This window comes from Pollachius pollachius (assembly GCF_949987615.1).
Source record: "Pollachius pollachius genome assembly, chromosome: 8".
NCBI lineage: Eukaryota > Metazoa > Chordata > Actinopteri > Gadiformes > Gadidae > Pollachius > Pollachius pollachius.
Window position 1 is genome coordinate 2,243,243 of NC_136941.1, and position 21,391 is coordinate 2,264,633.

The following is a 21,391-nucleotide window of genomic DNA, read 5'->3' on the forward strand; positions in this document are numbered from 1 at the left end:
CAGCGCGCGGAGCCGCACTGTCCTCCACCCAGCAGCCCACGCGGACAGACCCACGGTGACCACGGGGACCTGCCGCCACGTACGGGAACAGGGAGGGGACACATCATGCGGAACGAGACGCCGTCTTACGACGTGACGACCGATCGTGTTGATTAACTCCTGTATCGCACCTCACCGGAAACGAGAGCGCGCCATGGATGTATAGCCGAATAAACACTATTTGTGGGTTTTAAACACGAAGGATAATACCGCCATTTAGAAAAAGACTTCCAGACTTCCTTAAAGACCTCCGCCTCCTCCTCCGCCATGGACAGCAGGGTTGCGGTGACGTGCGTGCTGGCATGCGTGCTCGTGCTCGTGAGGACCCAGGCACCTGAAGCAGGTAACAGGTGGGGGGGCTCGAGCTCAGGTAATGCTCGTGGGGGATTACGAGACACAGACACGTTCAAGCTCTATTCGCTTATCTTATCGTGTTATTCCCACAGTCACGGCTGTGCATCGAGTATATTAAGCCCCTGGCTATACAGCTAAACTTGTGTTAATGGTGAAACCAGAGACGTGTGTGTGCGTGTGTGTAGGTGTGTGTGTGTGTGTGTGTGTGTGTGTGTGTGTGTGTGTGTGTGTGTGTGTGTGTGTTCGTGTGTGTGTGTGTGTGTGTGTGTGTGTGTGTGTGTGTGCCCAGACTATTGCGTGCGTGCGGTGCAGTCATTAAACAGCTCGTATTAATAGCAGTCGACGTATAGCCGACAGTAATTGCATAACATAAGTGTTGTGTGGAGGTTGCCTATTAATGGCTCACTTCTAATTACCAAAGTAAATACGATACATATTCATTATGAGGGTTCATGTAATAATAGGATGTGCTAAGAGAACCGTTGTCATATAAGGATTGATATTTGATTCATAACTGATTCCTTCACTTTGATTCCTTGAAATCTTAAATCTTAAAACGGGATAGAATGTCATAAGGTATAATTTATACACTTTAAATAACTATACAACTATATCAATGAAATAAATTATATTATTTTGTTTGTAATAAGTTTATTTCACCCACATGGTCCCCCTACAGAGTGTGTGTGTGTGTGTGTGTGTGTGTGTGTGAGAGTGAGAAAGTGTTTGTTTGTCTTTGTGTGAGAGATAGAGAAAGAGAAAGAGAGAGAGAGATGCATTGTATGTGTGTGTGTGAGAAAGAGGTAGAGAAGAGAGAGAATGAGAGAGAGAGAGAGAGAGAGAGAGAGAGAGAGAGGGAGAGAGAGAGACAGAGAGAGCGATAGAGTAAGCGAGAGAGAGTTAGAGAAAGATAGAAAGAGAGTTTATGTGTTGTGTGGATTTATCTGTGTTTCTTTGAGAGGTCTGCGTTGCGTCCTCCCCCACCCTCCATCCCCCTGTTTGACAGCTGACTCCTCAAGAGCGAGAGAGTAATATACAGGACTGATGGTGTCAGAGGGTGCGTTCAGCACATTAAACCAGCAGCCTGTGTGTGAACCCAGGCAGGGCGGGGCCGTATAGAATCAGGTGTGATTAGTTAGGATGACGTCTTAAGGGAAACCCTAAGACCTCTCCTTTCAATGTGTGTGTGTGTGTGTGTGTGTGTGTCTGTCTGTGTGTAGGTTTGTAGGTTTGAGTGTTTGTGTGTTTGTGTGCGTTTTGTGTGTGTGTTTTTTTGTTTGTATATGTAGGTGTGTGTTTAGGTGTGTAGGTGTGTGGTTGTTTACGTGTGTATGTGTGTGTTTTGTGTTTGTGTGTGTGTGTGTGTGTTTGTGTGTGTCTGTGTGTGTGTCTGTCTGTCTGTCTGTCTGTCTGTCTGTCTGTCTGTATGTAGGTTTGTAGGTTTGTGTGTTTGTGTGTGGTGATACAAGTGTTTGTGTGTGTGTGTTTTGTGTGTGTGTGTGTGTTGTGTGTTTGTGTGCGTTTTGTGTGTGTGTTTTTTTGTTTGTATATGTAGGTGTGTGTTTAGGTGTGTAGGTGTGTGGTTGTTTATGTGTGTATGTGTGTGTTTTGTGTGTGTGTGTGTCTGTCTGTCTGTCTGTCTGTCTGTCTGTCTGTCTGTCTGTCTGTATGTAGGTTTGTAGGTTTGTGTGTTTGTGTGTGGTGATACAAGTGTTTGTGTGTGTGTGTTTTGTGTGTGTGTGTGTGTTGTGTGTTTGTGTGCGTTTTGTGTGTGTGTTTTTTGTTTGTATATGTAGGTGTGTGTTTAGGTGTGTAGGTGTGTGGTTGTTTGTGTGTGTGTGTGTGTTTTGTGTTTGTGTGTGTGTGTGTGTGTGTGTCTGTCTGTCTGTCTGTCTGTATGTAGGTTTGTAGGTTTGTGTGTTTGTGTGTGGTGATACAAGTGTTTGTGTGTGTGTGTGTGTGTTGTGTGTTTGTGTGCGTTTTGTGTGTGTATTTTTTTGTTTGTATATGTAGGTGTGTGTTTAGGTGTGTAGGTGTGTGTTTTGTGTTTGTGTGAGTGTGTCCGTGTGTGTGTGTGTGTGTGTGTGTGTGTGTCTGTCTGTCTGTCTGTCTGTCTGTCTGTCTGTCTGTTTGTAGGTTTGTGTGTTTGTGTGTGGTGATACAACTGTTTGTGTGTGTGTTTTGTGTGTGTGCGTGTTGTTTGTTTGTGTGTGTTTTGTGTGTGTGTTTTTTTGTTTGTATATGAAGGTGTGTGTTTAGGTGTGTAAGTGTGTGGTTGTTTATGTGTGTGTGTGTGTGTGTGTGTGTGTGTGTAGGTATTTAGGTGTGTGTATGTGTGCTGTGGACTGAGGTCCACAGAACATAAATATTCTAGGATGTATTTAATCAAAAATAGATTATGAACGCTAGACGATTACAGTATCAGATACTATCTAACTAACAGTACAAAGACATTTCACGAAAAATCCTTTCAAGTGAAAAAAAAAAAATTAAGCAAAACATTCCATATCAAGACTCTCAAATATGCACTTTTTAAAAGGCTATTATAAAATCGTTTTTCGCAACACGACAGTATATCTTTATTTCATATTGTTACGAAACACCCTCAAATATGATGAATCGATGATTCAGACGAGGTCACCGCCCAACCCCACGAGCACAAGACCTGTTGGTAAACAGACTCCACCACAGGTGAACCGACGTAGAAGTCCTGGGTCGCCTTAGCCACGCCCCCTCGGGAATGGACGATCAAAGTCCAAGCAGAGAATGGAGAGAGAGAGAAGGAGCGAGAAAGAGAGACAGAGAGAGACAGAGACAGAGAGAGACAGAGACAGAGAGAGACAGAGACAGAGAGAGAGACAGACAGAGAGAGAGACAGAGAGAGAGAGACAGAGAGAGAGACAGAGAGAGACAGAGACAGAGAGAGACAGAGAGAGAGAGAGAGAGAGAGAGAGAGAGAGAGAGAGAGAGAGACAGAGACAAAGAGAGAGACAGAGAGAGAGAGACACAGAGAGACAGAGAGAGTGTTTGTGTGTTTGTGTGTGTGTGTGCGTGTGTTCGCGCGAGCTTCCAAATGTGCACATATGTCTGTGTTTGTGAGGTGGTAATGGATCTTATTATTAATGTGTTGTGTGTGTTCTATGGTATGGGTGTGCGCATGTGTTTATGAGTGTGTACTGTTTAAGTATCTTTCTATTTTCTGTGTGTGTGTCTGCGCCAGTTTTATTTCTTGCATCCACATACTGATGTCAACACAAGTGTGGCAACAAGTACATGTGGGGATGTGTGTGTGGTGTGTGTGTGTGTGTGTGTCTGCTTCTCAGTGTGTGTGTCGCAGTTTGTATGCATGTCTAAGTGTGTATGTGTGTGTGTTTGTCTCAGTATGTGTGTGTCGCAGTGTGTGTGTGTGTGTCTCAGTGTGTGTGTGTGTGTGTCTCAGTGTGCGTTTCTCAGTCTATGTGTGTGTCTCAGTGTGTGTGTGTGTGTGTGTGTGTGTCTCATTGTGTGTGTCTTAGTGTATGTTTCTCAGTGTGTGTGTCTCAGTGTGTGCGTTTCTCAGTGGGTCTCTCAGTATGTGTGAGTGCCTTACGATCTTATGACCTTTCACCAGGTTATCAACGCGACCTCACCTCACCTGCGCTCACGTTTTATTGGCTCAGGTGTTGCCGGGCCCCCCCCGTGTGTGTGTGTGTGTGTGTGTGTGTGTGTGTGTAACGGTCTCTGTGTGTGTGTGTGTGTGTGTGTGTTTGTGTGTGTAACGGTGTCTGTGTATGTGTGTGTGTGTGTGTGTGTGTTTTGTGGAACGTTGTGTGTGTGTGTGAGTTAGTGTGTGTGTGTGTGTGTGTAGAATGGTGTGAGTATGTGTGCATGTGTGTGCATATGCCGAGGCTAAGTGAGGCGGTCTCTACCAGTGGCCTGTTCCTCTCCCGTCTGCTGAGGGAGAGGAAGTCCCTCTCTCTCCGCAGCGATCTTAAGACCGCTATCAACAAAAGAGATTTGTTATTTGAAGAGAGATTTAAAATGCTTGTGTAAACAAGGCTGCAGGGCCCTTTAAGCGATTCTCTATCTCTCTCCCTCTCCCTCTCCCTCTCCCTCTCTCTCTCTCTCCCTCCCTCTCTCTCTCTCTCCCTCTCACTCCCTCTCCCTCCCTCTCTCTCTCTCTCCCTCCCTCTCTCTCTCTCTCCCTCTCACTCCCTCTCCCTCTCCCTCTCCCTCTCTCTCTCTCTCTCTCTCTCTCCCTCTCCCTCTCTCCCTCTCTCTCCCTCTCTCTCTCTCTCCCTCTCTCCCTCAGTTTATTCTGAGGGAGAACAGTGTCCGCCACAAGATTGTTTTCTGCTTACATTCCCCTCTGCGTCTCTAGCTCCTGTTCCCCCTCCTCCTCCTCCTGCATGGGATCTCCTCCTTCCTCCTGCTCGCATTCCTCCTTGTCTTTCATTTGGAACTGAAAACCCCCCCCCACTCCCCCTCGCACACACCCCTCCCCTCCCTTCCATTCTCTCTCTTTCACCCCCTTTATCTCCTTCTCCTCCCCCCCGAGCCCTCTCCTCCCTCCATCACCAATAAGCAGTAGCCACAGGCCCCCCAACACTCCTCCCCTCCCACCCTCCCTCTTTCTTCTCCCTTGTCTTCACCTTTCGCTTCTCCAGGAAAAATGGATACTTGGCGTCATTCTGTCCTTCCAGCGACGTTTCATCCGCCCACCTCTTTCAAATATTAGGAGGCATATACGTGCACGCACGCACGCACGCACGCACAGTCACACACACACACACACACACACGTGCACGTGCACAGGCACATACGTACGTACGGACACACACACACACAAACACACAATAAATCAACTTTTGTATGTTTATTATCTTAACACGTTTTTGGGGTTTGACTTTTGACACCGCACAAACACAGACAGGCACACACACACATGTGATGTAATCGTTAATTACCGCCCTCCGTGTCTGTTCCTGCCCATCCTCTGAATCTGCTTCTCTTTTCATGCCCAAAATATTCACCGTGGAGCAGCCAATCACGGCACGACACTGTTGTTCCAAGGTAGAGTGCTCAGGACAGGCAGCTTCCAAGTGTGTGTGTGTGTGTGTGTGTGTGTGTGTGTGTGTGTGTGTGTGTGTGTGTGTGTGTGTGTGTGTGTGTGTGCTTGTAAGTAAAAGGGAGTGCATGCATGTGTGAGAAAGGGAGTGAATGTTTTGTGTGTGTGTGTGTGTGTGTCTGTGTGAGTTAGTGAAAGGGAGTGTGTGCATGTGTGTGTGGTAAGTTTGCATGTGTGTGTGCGTGTGCAGATTTGTGTGTTTGTGTGTATGTGTTTGTCAGTAAAAGGGGGTGCAAGAATGTGTGAAAAAGGGAGTGAATGTTTTGTGTGTGTGTGTGGTAAGTGTTGTGTGTGTGTGTGTGTGTGTGTGTGTGTGTGTGTGTGGTAAGTGTTTGTGTGTGTGTGTGTGTGTGTGTGTGCGCGCGCGCGCGCGTGTGTGTGTGTGTGTGTGTGTGTGTGTGTGTGTGTGTGTGTGTAAGAGGCAGGAGGACCTTTGTGGAAAAAGTGTGGTAGGGGAAAGCAGGCGGAGACGAAAATCCTTGGATCATTTTTCTGTTCAATCAACTGTTCCCTCGGTTCAGCCGCCTGGAAACACACCCGGAACTTTTGACTTTCAATGTGAAAGTGGAAATACTGGGAATCATTTCATCACCAGCTCACCACTGATATTCCTCAATATCCCACATAACTCCCATTGTATGTATTATTGTGTAACGTGTATGGAATTTCGCACACTATTCATCAACAGACGTGCAAAGCAAATAAATACTGACGTCATGAACAAGAAGTGACAAGGAGAATCATCACTTCAGCTGGATTAAGACTTAGATGAAGACGTATTTATTTAGCGGGGGAATGACAGTATAGTGGAAAGGTGTTCAACAACTCCCACCCGGATGAGTCTGGGTTCGATTCCCCCATGTCCGCAGCCCAACTTGTCTGCCCACCCCTCGATCGAGGTGCCCCCACACACATTGCCGACGTCCGATCACACCAGACACTAACCGTCTCCTCCTCCTCCTCCTCTTCCTCCCTCTCCCCAGTCCTGCACTGCTGCGAGGGCGACGTGCTCTTCCTCCTGGACTCCTCCGGCAGCGTCTCCTCCTACGAGTACACCCGCATGCTCGGCTTCCTGTCCGAGCTCCTGCTGCCCTTCTCATTGGCCGAGGACCAGGTGAAGGTGGGGCTTCTCCAGGTGGGATCCCGGCCGCGCCTGGAGTTCGGCTTCGACGCCCACAGTACCCAGGACGGCCTGCAGGAGGCGCTGCGGCGCACACAGCCGCTGCGGGGCGACACCAACACGGAGGAGGCTCTGCGCATGGCCCGGGACTGGGTGCTGACCCCGGGGGGGCGGGGAGGGGCCCGGGAGGGTCTCCCCAGGGCGCTGGTGTGGCTGACGGACGGGGTGAAGCCGGGCGACGTGCTGGGGCCCATGGCGGCGCTGCGCGAGGCGGGCGTGGCCGTGCTGCTGGTCTCCACGGGCCCCGGGAACTACCAGGTGCTGCGGCAGGTGGTCAGCCCCCCCATCGAGAACAACCTGTACTTTGTGGACATCGACGACATGAGCATCATCACCGAGGACCTGAGGGAGGCCATCATAGGTGAGACGGTGACCCCGTTACCCGCTCACTCACTAACCGTCACTAACTCGTCGGCCGCCGCCTGTTACCCGGACTTCACGGCCAATTTGATCTACCTTACAGCCGTGTGTGAAAATGGGTTATAGGTGTTGTCTAAAGGGCTGATGGGGCTGTTACCAGACCAATAAAAGCTTTCTATGTAGAATATTAAATCGTGGAAAGAATAGAAAGCAGAGAGCAAAAGCGTTGCATCGAATAGAATAGAATCGGAAATCGACGAACAGTGATCAAAAAAAACCTCAAAACAGTTGGACCGAAACAGAAATAGAAATCCTGAATAAGTTCCCGTAATTCGGCATCGTCATCAAGACATAAGAAGGGTTGATGTCATTAAGAAGCCTTCCCATGGCGCCCTCAGCAGGGTTGCCATGGAATCCCCGCCCCGCCCCGCCCTCTTTCATTCCTGACATGTCCGTGAAGACAGAGGATCGGGGAGGCGAGCGAGGGACAGTGGGCGCTGGTAAAGTGAACCGTAAGGCGATCGGTCGGTCTATTCGCGGCCCAATGATGCCACTTCCCCCCCCCCGTGTCTCTACTATAGCCGCATAGTGGCGTGTATTTATAGCCCAGGCCTGATCCACCTCCAGGCTGTAGTGACATTTAGTCCCAGCGCTCCCTCGCCCACTACTTGGGAAGGTGTATGGATGTATATTTAAGACACGGCGCTCAGAGTAAATATGGGTTATTTACGACGTAAGAGATGCAGTGTGGTGCTATCGCGTGGCCCAGATGCTGTCCTCCTAGACCCCGTCTCTCTTAGATTAGTCCCTAGGTTGCTAGGTGTCGGTACTATTTCAAGTCGTCTCATTCGATTCATTACTAATGCTTCGGGGACGTCTAACTCTGTCCTGACCGGGGGGTATGTCCGTCTGTCTGTCTGTCTGGAGCCTATATTTACCTGTCTGATGATAGAGCCCCACCACTGGATACGTGGTGAGTCATGCTGTCAGGATGCTGGTGGTGGCGGTGGTGGTGTTGGTGGGGGTGGTGGTGGTAACACCTTCTGTGGGTCTCCTCCAAGCCTCCTGGCTACGGGAAAACGTTTCCGAGTGGCCGACTCTGGTATTGACATCTGGAGAACCATTGGCTTCCTCAGCACCATCTTGCCCGACTAATACAGACTAATAAAGGTTGATTCAGACTAATACAGACTAATAAAGATTGATTCAGACTAATGCAGACTAATATACGCATGGATAATAAACATGCTCCCCATGGTTCACCTGGCGGCCATCTTGGTTCTAACCCAGCTAGCGTTTAGGACCAAGATGGATCCAAGATGGCCACCAGGTGAAATAGACCCAATGGGTGACCAGGAAATCTAGAAAAGCAGTAGAAACGTCCCTCCCTCCACCACTGTCCTCGCTGGGGCTCAGCTCCGGATGTTCTCTCACCTCCGTGTTCTCCTCCTCCTCCCCCTCCTCCTTCTCCTCCTCCTCCCCCCCTCCTCCTCCCTCCTCCTCCTTCTCCTCCTCCTCCCCCTCCTCCTCCTCCTCCTCTCCTCCTCCTCCCTCCTCCTCCTCCTCCTCCTCCTCCTCCTCCTCCTCTCCTCCTCCTCCTCCTCCTCCCTCCTCCCTCCTCCTCCTTCTCATCCTCCTCCTCTCCTCCTCCTCCTCCACCCCCTCCTTCTCCTCCCTCCTCCTCCACCCCCTCCTCCCCCCCCCTCCTCCTCCTCCTCCCCCCGTCCTCCTCCTCCCCCTCCTCCTCCTCCTCCTCCCCCTCCTCCCCCTCCTCCTCCTCCTCCTCCTCCTCCTCCTCTCCTCCTCCTCCTCCACCCCCTCCTCCTCCCTCCTCCTCCCCCCCTCCTCCTCCTCCTCCTCCACCCCCTCCTCCTCCCCCCTCCTCCCCCTCCTCCTCCTTCTCCTCCTCCTCCTCCTCCCCCTCCTCCCCCTCCTCCTCCTCCTCCTCCTCCCCAGAGATCATCCGGGCGCGGAGACTCAACGTCCACGACGTCTCCACCAACTCCGCCAAGCTCCAGTGGCGCCCGGTCCTGGCCGGTTTGGCGGGGTACTACGAGATCCGGTTCGGCCCGGTCCCCACGGGCGGGGGCGTGGGAGGGACGGGGGTGGGCGGGGGGTCCGGCACCAGCCCCAGCCAGGGGGGCGGTGAGTACCAGAGGCTGGTGCGGCCCGCCGACGTCAGCTCGGCCGAGCTCACGGGCCTGAAGCCGGCTACCACCTACCGGGCCACGCTCACCCCCGAGTCCAACGAGGACGTCCTCACCCCCATCTCCGTCACCTTCACCACCAAGCCAGGTCTGAGCCCCCCCCCTCGCCACTGAGCATCGGACGGCCAGCGTCACGGTAGCATCACATACGGCGGCGCTAATGCACGCTGATTAACCCGTTGAAGATTAGCATGACTGTAGTGTAGCACTCGAGAGGATTGGGCTGTGTCCGAGGTTTGGTCGCAGGGTTACCTTTACATTAACATTAAGGGCGTTTAGAAGACGCTTCTGTCCAAAGCGACTTACAATAAGTACATTTGTCAGAAGAAAGGGAAACAACTAAATATTGCTGTCGGTGAAGTAAGGCTGTTGGTAGAACCAAGTGCTCGCTAACATAGCTAGGATAAGACGCTACACGACGCTAAGTACTGTGGTTAAGTGCACGGTCGTACAACGTACAATAAGTGGGTAAGAGGGGTCTTGTGTGTGTGTGTGTGTGTGTGTGTGTGTGTGTGTGTGTGTGTGTGTGTGTGTGTGGGCGGTAATGGGGGAGGCTATGCAGTGTCTAGGTCTTTCCGGGAGATGGGAACTCTTTAATCTCGACTTACCTCCACCAATGATCAAGTTACCGCTCCGAGTGTTCAGCGATCATGTGGTATGTCGACTGTGATTAATGATCTGATGGTGCCCCCCACACCTTAACCACCCCCCAGAGGTCCTGAGCCCGGCCACGGTGACCGTCTCAGAGTCGGGGCAGACCAGCATCAAGGTGAGCTGGGGTCCGCTCCAGCCAGAGTCCGTCTACTCCTACCTGGTGGAGTACTCCGCCCTCCCCACGGGGAAGCTCCACACGCTGACGGTGTCCGGCGGGCAGAACTACACGCTGCTCCGCGACCTCCACCCGGACACCACCTACCTGGTCACGGTCAGCGCGCGCCACGCCTCGGGGCGGGAGCGGGCCCTGTCTGTCAAGGCCTGCACCCAGGAAGGTAGGGCCCGCCTCCGCCTCCCTATTGGTTCAGACCGGGTCCCTCGCGGGAAGGGTCGACACACACACACGCACGCACTCGCGCACATACACACGCTCACAAACACACTCACAGACACACACAGAGACAGAACCACACACACACAGACACACACACTCACAACCACAAACACACGAACACACACATAGACAGAACCACTCACACACAGACACACACACTCACAACCACACACACACGAACACACACAGAGCCAGAACCACTCACACACAGACACACACACTCACAACAACACACGCACGCACGCACACACACACACACACATACACACGCTCACAAATACTCATAGACACTCACAACCACACACAAAAACACACACACACATTCAAACACCGACACACACACACACACACACACATACACACACACACACACATACACGCACACACACACACGCACATGCTCACAACCACACACACAGATACACATACACACACACACACACGCACACACACACAAACACACCCGTACGCACAAAAGAACTGCGCTGAAGGAGCTGAATTCCTCTCACTTTCTATTGGCATGCTGGCCTTCCACAGCTGCCTGTTTCGGGCGTTATGGGGACGCAAAGACTGTTATGGGGAAATAACACCATACCGTACCAGTAGAGAGCCATTCATAAAAGCTTTAGTTTGTATCCATACTGCATCTATACTTTACTAGATATACTTTCAAAAATTCTATATAATACATGATGTATTTTTTTATATACAAGGTATATTATATATGATACGTCTGTAAGGTGATAGAATCCCACTCTCATAGTTATTTAACATCCAGGCCTCTGAGAGAAAAAGTTACTTTTCCTCAACGCAAATATTTGCCATGTCACCCATCACTGCGGCGGGTGTGTGTGTCCCGCTGAACGCCTCTGTGTGTGATGAGGACATTTCTGGGATTCTGTGGCCGTGGGCCAACAGGAAGACAATGGGGACTCTTCAGCGTAACACTTGGCTCCCGTCGTACGCACGGGCAGGGTGCCAGTGGCACGCGTGACACCCTTCCTACTCTTTGCGTAGCGTTCACCACTACAGTGTATACATGGTGTTAGTGTAAACACAGCTATTATCCCCCCAGGGAGACCCAGGGGTTGTAGGGTCCTTATGTTATTATAGTCACTGTGCTGGCTCCGTCCTCTGTGACAGCTGTCTAGATGCTGCTCCGCCACAGCTGGCTGCCTGTCTCCTCCCTTTCTCTCTGTCTCTCTCTCTCTCTCTGTCTCTCTCTCCCTGACTTCTCCCTGTCTCTCTCGCTCTCTCTCTCTCCCTGTCCCTCTGTCTCCCTGACTTCTCCCTGTCTTCTCCCTGTCTCTCTCTCTCCCTGTCTCTCTCACAGAGAGACAGGGAGACAAGGAGACGAGAGACAGAGTCTCTCTCTCTCTCTCTGTCCCTCGCTCTCTCTCTCTTTCCCTGTCTCTCTTTCTCCCTGACTTCTCCCTGTCTCTCTCTCTCTCTCTCTCTCTCTCTCTCTCTCTCTCTCTCCCTTTCTCTCTTTCTCCCTGACTTCTCCCTGTCTCTCTCTCTCTCTCTCTCTCTCTCTCTCTCTCTCTCTCTCTCTCTCTCCCTTTCTCTCTTTCTCCCTGACTTCTCCCTGTCTCTCTCTCTCTCTTTCTGTCTCCCTGACTTCTCCCTGTCTTCTCCCTGTCTCTCTCTCTCCCTGTCTCTCTCACAGAGAGACAGGGAGACAAGGAGAAGAGAGACAGAGTCTCTCTCTCTCACAAAGAGAGAGAGAGAGACACAGAGAGAGAGAGAGACACACACAGAGGGACAGGGAGAGACAGGGGGAGAGGGAGACCAAGAGAGAGAAACAGGGAGACAGAGAGAGAGGTGGGTCAGTGGATTTTTTTGACCATAAGGAATGGAAGGCAGAATTCTTTCTCTCAGTATGTTAGAGTTCAGTCTTTCTTGATCGGTATCTCGCCCCTCTGTCCTCCTCGTGTTAATGTTTCCACGCCTCTATTGATCCCATTCCTTCAGTCAGTTGTTTTTAGGTTAAAGCACTTTTTAGGTGCTACACAAATGTCCTTTATTATTTGACGTTTCAAATTATTATCGTCATATTATTATCCTTATCCTGTTCATTATAGCCTGTCCTACACTAGCCCAGTTTATTATTATTATTATCTTATTTTCTTATCTTGTACATTATTACCAGTCCTAGACTAGCCCAGTTAATTATTATCATATTTCCTTATCCTGTTCATTATGATCAGTCCCACACTTGCCCACATGAGAGTTCAGAATCTGAGGTCACAGACAACATGTAGAAATGCTTCTTATGTAACTGAGAGCGATGCATTCGGTTCACCTTCAGCTTTCCCCAGGTGAGCAAAGCTCAGTGTCTCCCTGTATGACCTGTTGCTGCTCAGGGTGAACTATACCTCTGTGTGGAACAGCCGCATGTGGTAGACGGTGGTTCTCGGCTACACATCTGGGCGCCAGACGGCCTGCAGGGCTGGCATGGCACCGCTCCCTGTAACGTATTTCCTGCTGCGGTTCAATAAATGTTTCCCACATGCTGAAAGTGAAAGCCTGCGTTGCTATCACTGTCGGATCGAAGGTTCACTGGATGAAGAGGCTGGCATGTGTTTACTCACACAGTCCTCTTCAATCATCTCTCTACTCTAATCTAGTCACTAGAATCACATCACCTGCCATGAACGCAACAGCACAAACACCCGCTCATATCGTCTCACCACTGACGCCTACCTATCCGCTGTTTGGCGTGTGTACTGCCCAGTTTGGCACCTATTGGCCTCATAACCGTCGATGGAAGCAGGGATCACTTCTTCTGTGATCCTGCTCAAGGTTTCTCAGTATTAGTATAAGTATTAAGGTGTAATAAGTGTTTCCTTGGTCCTAATTGTGCTAGGGTTAGGGGTTTAAAACTGTTTGAAACTTGTAACTCAAGGGCTACACAGATGATGCACAGCGTACGTCAGTGAATGTTCGGCAGTATTGTAAAGCGCTTTGAGTGCCCGCTGGTCAGAAAAGCGCTGTATAAATGCACTCCATTTAACTTGCAACCTTCTGAGCCAAGCCGACCCCCACTTTTCCCTCTCCATGTTAATCTCGCGGTTGAACTCTGACCCCCGCCCTCTCCCCCCCCAGCGGCGCCGGCCCTGACGGACCTCCGGCTGACGGCGGTGGGCAGCGGCTCGGTGCAGGTGGACTGGAGGGGCCAGGCTGACGGGGTCCGGGGCTACTGGCTGACCTGGCAGGGGGCCGCCGCCCCGGGGGGCCACTCCAACTCCCTGCTGGCCCCGCCGCCGCTCCCGCCCTCCGCCTCCCACTACCTGCCCGCCGGCGCCCTGTCCACCCGCCTGGACCAGCTGCCCCCCGCCGCCCGGGTGTGCGTGTCCCCCGTGTACCGCACCGCGCGGGGCGACGGCCTCTGCTGCACGGCCCAGTTCAACACAGGTGAGGGGTCGTGACCTTTGACCTGAGCAGGAGACAGAGGGACACCATGGGGTCACAATGAGAAAAAGCGGTCTGATAGTTAGTGAAGAGCCGGTCGTTCACTGTGTTTACAGAGAACTTGTTTATGTTTTCATAAATACGTATTTATAGTATTCATATTTATAAATACTATAGTATTTATATTTTGAGATGAGTGAGTCAATTAGTAGCAGGTAGAAGATGCTAGGTAGACGATGCTAGGTAGGTGATGCTTGGTAGATGATGCTAGGTAGACGATGCTAGGTAGACGATGCTAGGTAGAAGATGCTAGGTAGATGATGCGGGAGCGTACCTATGTTCCCCGGGTCCTATGTTCCCCGGGTCCTATGTTCCCCGGGTCCTATGTTCCCCGCTTTGTATTTGACCGGGGAACATAGTATCCGGAGAACAAATCTTTTTTTCGTACGGTGGTAGGGGCAAGTACCGCCTTTTTCGTAGGTGATGCTAGGTAGGTGGTTCTAGGTAAACGATGCTAGTTAGATGATTCTAGGTAGACGATGCTAGGGATGCTTACAGGCAGACCGTGTATATATGAAAACCGAGAACCTTTCTGCAGAAACCATTAGCCTACTAGCTACTACTAGCTCCTGTGACTTTAGATTACAGCCTCATGTAAACAGTGTTTTTTAAATAATGTGTCACTGATTGCCATCGACTGATCTCTCTCTCTCCCCCCCTCTCCCTCCCTCCCTCTCTCTCTCCCTCCCTCTCTCCCTCTCCCTCTCTGTGTGTGTGTGTGTGCTCTAGATGCGCGTGTGTACGGCCACCAGTCCTAACCTCCCCCCCCCCCAGACTGACTCAGCACCTTACCAAACATGGAGGCTCGTGGATGAGGAAGAGGAGAAGAATCTTGATGTTTCATGTCCCCTTTTCTCCCGCTCTGCTCCTTTCATGGACGTGTGTGCTTTGGCGAGCGCGGCGCGGGTTCGACGCCAGAGACACTTACCGCATGCCCTTGAGCCACTGAGTCTGGGCGCTCAACTCACGGCCAGCCAGCCTCACGACGGCTCACCTGTTTTGTACCTGTAATATAATTGTACAAATATTTGCTGTGTGTAAAAAAAAAAAAAAAAAAAAGGAACATAAAGTGGAAGGAGGGAAGGAGTGATAAAATATTATACTTCTGGAGGATGCAGACGGCAAGATAGCGTTTTATGGACGTCCTTCTTTTCTTCAGACAAAGCAAATATTTGGATCTGGAATATAATTGTGCAGATATTTGCTTTGTGTCAAAGGGATAAAGAGGTGGAATAGTCTATGCGACTGTATTGTGTAAAAGCTGAAGAGTGTGTGCTGCTAGGAATCGTCCAACATTCTAACATAGCAAGGTCTGATTTGAACTTTCACAACATATGGTGGTTTCCATGCCAAAATCATTTTATTTCTAATCTGGTGAATGCATAGAGAACATCTGAGATCCATTCTCTCTGATTAGTTACACGTTTAAGCCCTAAATGTTCTCTCTGTCTTCTGACCTATCCTCCATATCTCTGGGAACTTGTTGATGCCAAACACACACACCATTTTCCTCATAACATTGCCTTCAGGATAGCTTTTATACCTTGATTAAATAACCTTGTAAAATAGTAAGCCTACACAAACATAAAAAGAAGGGCTTAGCACACAAACACAAACTACATAAGGCTGCACAGTTAAATCAGCAAAGGCTTTTTTTTCAATATCACATGCTTTTAGATCTATAATTCACGTTTACTCATCAGTGTTTGTCCATTAAAGGACGAGTATGCGATGCATTTCTACGTTGTTTTTACACAAACGGATGGCAGTTGGCAGGCTGTTTGTTAATAGGTATTTGCTGCCCCCTATGGGAACCAACTGTTATTACAGCTGAGGTTGAACTTGGGTTGTATAGTGAGAATACCACCACAGATATTTAACAGGAACTTGTATTAAAATAATAAAAATAATAACTAATTAGTTTTTCTTCTTGTCTTTTGAATAACCTTTGATGACACATGCACTGATGTGCGCATGCACACACACACATACACACACCGGACGCACGCACGCACGCACGCGCACACACACACACACACACTCCTATACAACCTATGCAATCTGTATACAATAAAATATAAAATGTACCTGATCTTGTATCCAGATACAGTCTTGTTATCCTCATAGCTTTATCTTTCTACTCTCATTAGTTTAATCCTTCAATACCTCACGACTTTGAATACTTGCCTCACTTTCAATGCATATCCATGGGAAACTGTTTTCTTTCCTTTCCTTTTTAAGTTGATCCTGTTCAAGTTGGATGGGGATTCTCTTAGGGAGATATTCCATTTCAAATATGACAGAAAACGTACAAACAGAAAATTAAAAAGGCTCAGTTGGAATGTTACAAATGTAAAACCTTACTTCAGTTTAGCTTTTTAGTTTTTTTTAATTTGCCTTAATTAGTTTTAATTTGAAGTCCTTTGGAGGAACTAAGTCCTTTGGAGGAACTTATTTCAGTTGACTTGCACGGCTCTAATAAACCCCAGCGGTGCCGACGCACCACCGCGCCTTCAGAGCTCCAGAGGCCTCAGACGCAGTGTGTTGTGATGCTGACCGTGAGGTTACAACAACACTGCACCAGGGGGCGCTCGGCTCCGGCTCTGTTGTGACGCTGGCCCTGTGGTTACAACAACACTTCACAAGGGGGCGCTCGGCTCAGGCTCTGTTGGACTCCGTTAGCTGCGGAGCTTCAAGCCATTTTCCCCTCTGCATCGCCACCGTTCACACCTCCCGACATGCAAACTCCAACGCTCTGACCTGGAACACAAAAGCACGTACGAACTGTAAGTGTCCGTGCTCTTTTGCTATCACACCCATTCCGGTTTATTCCAGTGTGGACGATAAAAACCCGTTGTTTTCCGCTCCCGCTAGCCCGCTAAAGCTAACGGCTAAGTCGCCTAGCAGGAATGACAGCCCATTGGAGCTAATGTCAGCCGACCAGCTAGCGCCCGAATGCTAAAGACCTGTCAGCGTCCGCTGCGACGGGCCGCTCGGTCGAACCACTACGGGGGTCAACGCGTTAACCGGGGGGACCCCGGGGGAGCTCGGCCGCCCCTCAGGGGGCATCACGGCAGTTCGTCTGCTCAGACAGGGGGCAAGTCGGCGGCTAACTTTAGCTAACGTCATTAGCCAGGATTAGGAAGGAGAGGATGTCCATGTCCGTCTCATGATCAGCTTCCTGCTCACTGGGACTCTTGTGTGTTGGGCTGTTGCTCGCCGTGTACACGTTCAGAAGCCCGGCGAGGACGTGTGGGCTCACCGCATGCACACTGCGGAGGGTCTGAGCTGGATTCGATTTAACATTGAAACTGTCAGGCTGGTTTTGCTCTATTCTTCTTCTTCTTCTTCTTCTTCCATAATGTGTGTGCGCGCGCTTGATGAGCATGCATACGTTGTGCACATCTTCGTGTGTGTGTTTCCAAAAATGTGTTTGGATGCAGTTGCACACATTTGTATGCACGGTATATTTATGGACAAACGTACAGTTCTTTGTGTCTACGCACAGGTTTCTAGTGTGCATAAAGTCTTTCTGTTAGTTGTATTGACGGCTTTTTGAGGGATGTCGTTTATCTCAAATTGAGTATTCAAATGTCTTTCAGTAAAGCCCTTCATACCCAATTCATTTTGCGTCGTGAGGTATCCTAGACTAAAACACAAAGCTACACTTCAAGCGGAAAAGTGTGCATACCCTCTACCTTCTGTCCGTCCTGATCTTGAGCAGACCACCATAACAGAAACAAGCTCCCCCCCCCCCCGGAGCCTAACAAAGTCATCTCCCCCCCGAACCTGTCCCTGCAGGTGGAGGAGGAGGTGTGCGTACCAGCGTCGCGGACACCGCCAGAATGTATTCCGAGTGGCGCTCCCTGCACCTGGTGGTGCAGAGCGACCAGGGCCACCTCAGCGTCCTCCACACCTACCCGGCCGGAGTGGGCATGGAGGTGGCCAACGCCGTGGTCAAGCCCCTGGGCACCGCCGTCAGCCCCGTGGCCACGGAGAACATCCTGAAGACGGATAAGGAGGTGAGCGGCCGCAGGTGGAGGAGAACACCTCCACAGTGAGGAGGGGGTGGGGCCGCACACGCTCAAAGGACGTGGCCGGGGAGGAGGGTGTGTGGACTATTGATGGATGCTTGTTATTGTGGTTGATTTGAGGCCGTTTCAACGAAACAACGTGTCACCAGATTCATACTAATGTTTGCACTCAAGGGCTTCAAGCAGAAAATAAGTTAGTTACGGTGGTGGGGCTTTGCCGTCTGACCGGGGGGGGGGGGGGAGGCACTGTCTGACCATTCATTCAGATTGTTGCACTGCAGCCTGATCTATACACAGGGAGTATTAAGTTAAGATTATTTTATACTTTTGTATAATATAATTTTTTGGCCATCGTAGTTAAGGTGGCATGCGTGTGTTGCTTAGGCGGCCGCCGAAGCTGTAAAGTGTTGTGGGAAACCCTGCCCTCTGTCACGACATACACCTGCAGTTGATGCTAATTGTTCTTATTGTAAGCTGCTTTGAACAAAAGCGTTTGCTGAATGCCCTAAATGTAAAAGTGCTACTTTCTGCTTTATGGTTGGATGCTTACCGCATATTTCCGTTGGACTTTACAACGACAATAACGCTGACTGAAGGATAGCCCAGAGACCCAGAAGGTCTTGGCTGGGAGCCATCTCGCCACTAGGCGAGCCAGCGATAGGATATGAGTGTTTTAGGAATTTCCTGATTGGGAATAATGGAATGTTATGCTGTCCACGTCTGGGCTGGTGGTGAGGTTGGTCCCCGCCGAATCGCTCTGGGTCAGAACCAAGGTGTCCGCACGCGGGGCCACTCTTGACCCAAACCCCCTACTAGCTCATTAATGATATGTAACTAAAGAAAACAAAACGGTTCACTTCAAGGTACGTGGGGAAGAATGCATCTAGTGAGGGATAGCGTTGTAAATAGTGGTCTAGATGGGCAGTAGACCATGCGGATGAAGCTAACTGCATGCAATTGAGAGACGAACAGAAGGAAATGCACTCCACCATTGAATTCTGTGTTATGATGTAGCGACAAGTATGTCACAACAATTTCACACAATAAAACTTGCAATGTGCAGACTTTTATTGTGTAGCGCAGGGAGTGGGCTTTTAATGTGGAGGCACTCCCAGAGGGCCTCATGCTGTTCCCCTGGCGGTGGTCTCCCCCCCCCAGGTGAAGTGGACCATGGAGGTGCTCTGCTACGGCCTGACGCTGCCCCTGGAGGGGGACACGGTGAAGCTGTGTGTGGACGTGTACACCGACTGGATGATGGCCCTGGTGGCCCCCAGGGACTCCATGCCCACGCCCGTGGTGAAGGAGCCCAACCTGTACATCCAGACCATCCTCAAGCACCTCTACAACGTCTTCCTGCCCAGGTAACGGAGGCCCCGGGGGGGGGGGGGCCCCGCTGGCGCGCTGCTGGGAAGCTCGATGGAACGTCAGCGGGGCGGCATGCGGCTCAGGAGGGTAGAGCGGGTCGAATGGTAACCGGAAGGTCGCTGGTTCGATCCCCGGCTCCTCCTGGCTGAGCGTCGAGGTGTCCCTGAGAGAGACAACCTCGCCCGGACTGCTCCCGATGAGATGGCCGTCGCCTTGCGTGGCTGACACCGCCGTCGGTGTGTGACTGTGTGTGTGAATGGGTGAATGTTGGGCAATATTGTAAAGCACTTTGAGTGGCCACTTGTTAGGAAAGAGCTGTACTGATGGAGTCCATGCATACTTGCGAAACAGTGTCGCTATTTTTAAAACTGCAATAGTTACAAACATTGTGTTGCCCTGCTGTACACTGGTGTTGATCGTCCGTCCATTTTACGATCTTGTCTTACACAGTCCTATCTACCTCGACCAGAGCAATGGAGAAATAAAGAAGGCCCCTCTGGGATGATTCGGTAAGGGTTAGTAATCGGATTCTGTCCGTGTGTCCGTCCAGGCCGGAACAGCACAGCCTGAACCACATCAGGCTGTGTCAGCAGGTGCTGACGGCCGTCCAGAAGCTGGCCCGAGAGTCCGTTTCCATGGTGAGGGAGACCTGGGAGGTTCTGCTGCTCTTCCTGCTGCGTGTCAACGACACTCTGCTGGCCCCACCCACCACCGGAGGTAAGCCCCGGCCCCGGCCAATCACAAGGAGCTCTGACTCTATGCTGCATTCTTGTTGCGCTGATATGAGCCTCATCTGAGATAAGATTCATTGGCTGAAAGGCCTGAAGGAAAAAGAGATATGTCAGTACACCTGCTTTACCAGTCTAAAGACCTGGATGTGGATCCTGGCCTGACCTCAATCTAATCTAATCAAATTAACCTTTATTTACAAAACGCTTTTCTCACAAAAAGACAATAGGATGTGAGTTACAGGGGAAAACGACACAAGAACGAGAAACAAATTAAAATAACATTTAAACAAATCTGAAACTTCAGAGATACATTTGGGAATACTGCTACACAAAGTGCTGAAAAGGACCAATCTTTGTGGCAACATTAAAATAAATTCTCTCTATATATCCCACTGGATCAACTGGATACCGTTTATGCAGTTTTATTACTGAAGGAATATTAGGTTATCGCCAAAGAACTGACGTCACCCCTTTTCCCGAATACTGCCTTTCCAAGGAGCCTACTTCAGTCGTCAGAGAATCCAAGGGTCAGGGCCGCTGCTGCTGCCGTTTCAATTCCATTCAAAAAGACTATTGTTGAACAGTATTACCACTGCATTATTTATCTTTATTCCTTGTACCTGATGGAAGTGTGTTTCCTTACCCTACGAGAGTTTTGTACTTTGTTAATGCAGAATAATAAAAAATAAATAAAAATTATAATTTCTTTTTTATACATTGGTAGTCAAGGCGGGGCCCTATTGTTGTTAAGGCCGCCTTAACCATACAGTGCTGGGGGAAACACTGGACCCAGTGTGCATGACTCTAACGATGCCTCCCCCCTGTCTCCACCCAGTGGGCGTGGCGGAGAAGCTGGCGGAGAAGCTGATGGCGGTGCTGCTGGAGGTGTGGCTGCTGGCCTGCGCCCGCTGCTTCCCCACGCCGCCCTACTGGAAGACGGCCCGCGAGATGCTGGTCAACTGGAGGCACCACCCGCCGGTGGTGGAGCAGTGGAGCCGGGTGGCCTGCGCCCTGACCTCAAGGTGGGGAGGGTGGTGGTGGTGGGGGTTGTGGTGGTGAAAGTAGTGATCATGGTGGTGATGATGGTGGTACTGATTGTGATGGTGGTTGTGGTGGTGGTGGTGGTGGTGGTGGTGGTGGTGATGATGAAGATGGTGGTGGTGATGATGAAGATGGTGATTATTGTGGTGGTGGTGGTGGTGGTGGTGGTGATGATGAAGATGGTGGTGGTGATTATTGTGGTGGTGGTGGTGGTGATGATGAAGATGTTGGTGGTGGTGGTGCTAATGTTGGTGATGATGATGACAGGCAGACTGACAGCACCACGACCTGTGTCGTTCATCTCAACGCTCCCCTTAATAATAAATGTCTAAAGCGACTTACTGTAAGTGCATTCAACATTGAAGATAGGAATACACTTTTCATTTAAATTCTGTCCGGTTTGAACCGATTCAGAACAGGGAACTAGGCCAACACATGCTTCTGCACTGAA

At 50.3% G+C, this 21,391-nt stretch overlaps 2 protein-coding genes across 10 annotated transcripts in view; both read left to right on the top strand.

Moving 5' to 3' along the window:
- On the top strand, window positions 1-15,772 carry vwa1 (von Willebrand factor A domain containing 1). The gene is made up of 6 exons (XM_079740986.1): window positions 1-382; window positions 6,484-7,041; window positions 8,997-9,335; window positions 9,961-10,236; window positions 13,404-13,712; window positions 14,499-15,772. Exons 1-6 carry the CDS (start codon window positions 307-309, stop codon window positions 14,525-14,527), a joined length of 1,587 nt encoding a protein of 528 aa, XP_079597112.1. The 5' UTR covers window positions 1-306; the 3' UTR covers window positions 14,528-15,772.
- Window positions 15,773-16,441: 669 nt separating this feature from the next.
- ralgapb (Ral GTPase activating protein non-catalytic subunit beta) overlaps window positions 16,442-21,391 on the top strand; it is a 36,377-nt gene continuing 31,427 nt past the window's right edge. For all 9 annotated transcript variants that reach the window (XM_079741147.1, XM_079741150.1, XM_079741148.1 and 6 more), the window contains exons 1-5: window positions 16,442-16,555; window positions 17,571-17,791; window positions 18,962-19,164; window positions 19,719-19,885; window positions 20,735-20,921. In XM_079741147.1, the coding sequence (XP_079597273.1) occupies window positions 17,615-17,791; window positions 18,962-19,164; window positions 19,719-19,885; window positions 20,735-20,921 (734 nt within the window). In that variant the 5' untranslated portion in view covers window positions 16,442-16,555; window positions 17,571-17,614. The remainder of the gene's footprint in view (window positions 16,556-17,570; window positions 17,792-18,961; window positions 19,165-19,718; window positions 19,886-20,734; window positions 20,922-21,391) is intronic.

Excerpts from the sequence above, each read along its gene's own strand:
- vwa1 (XM_079740986.1), top strand. The coding sequence starts at position 307 with ATGGACAGCAGGGTTGCGGTGACGTGCGTGCTGGCATGCGTGCTCGTG. Across the intron at positions 7,042-8,996 it reads CCTGAGGGAGGCCATCATAG|AGATCATCCGGGCGCGGAGA; the intron begins GTGAGACGGTGA and ends CCTCCTCCCCAG. Across the intron at positions 13,713-14,498 it reads CACGGCCCAGTTCAACACAG|ATGCGCGTGTGTACGGCCAC; the intron begins GTGAGGGGTCGT and ends TGTGTGCTCTAG.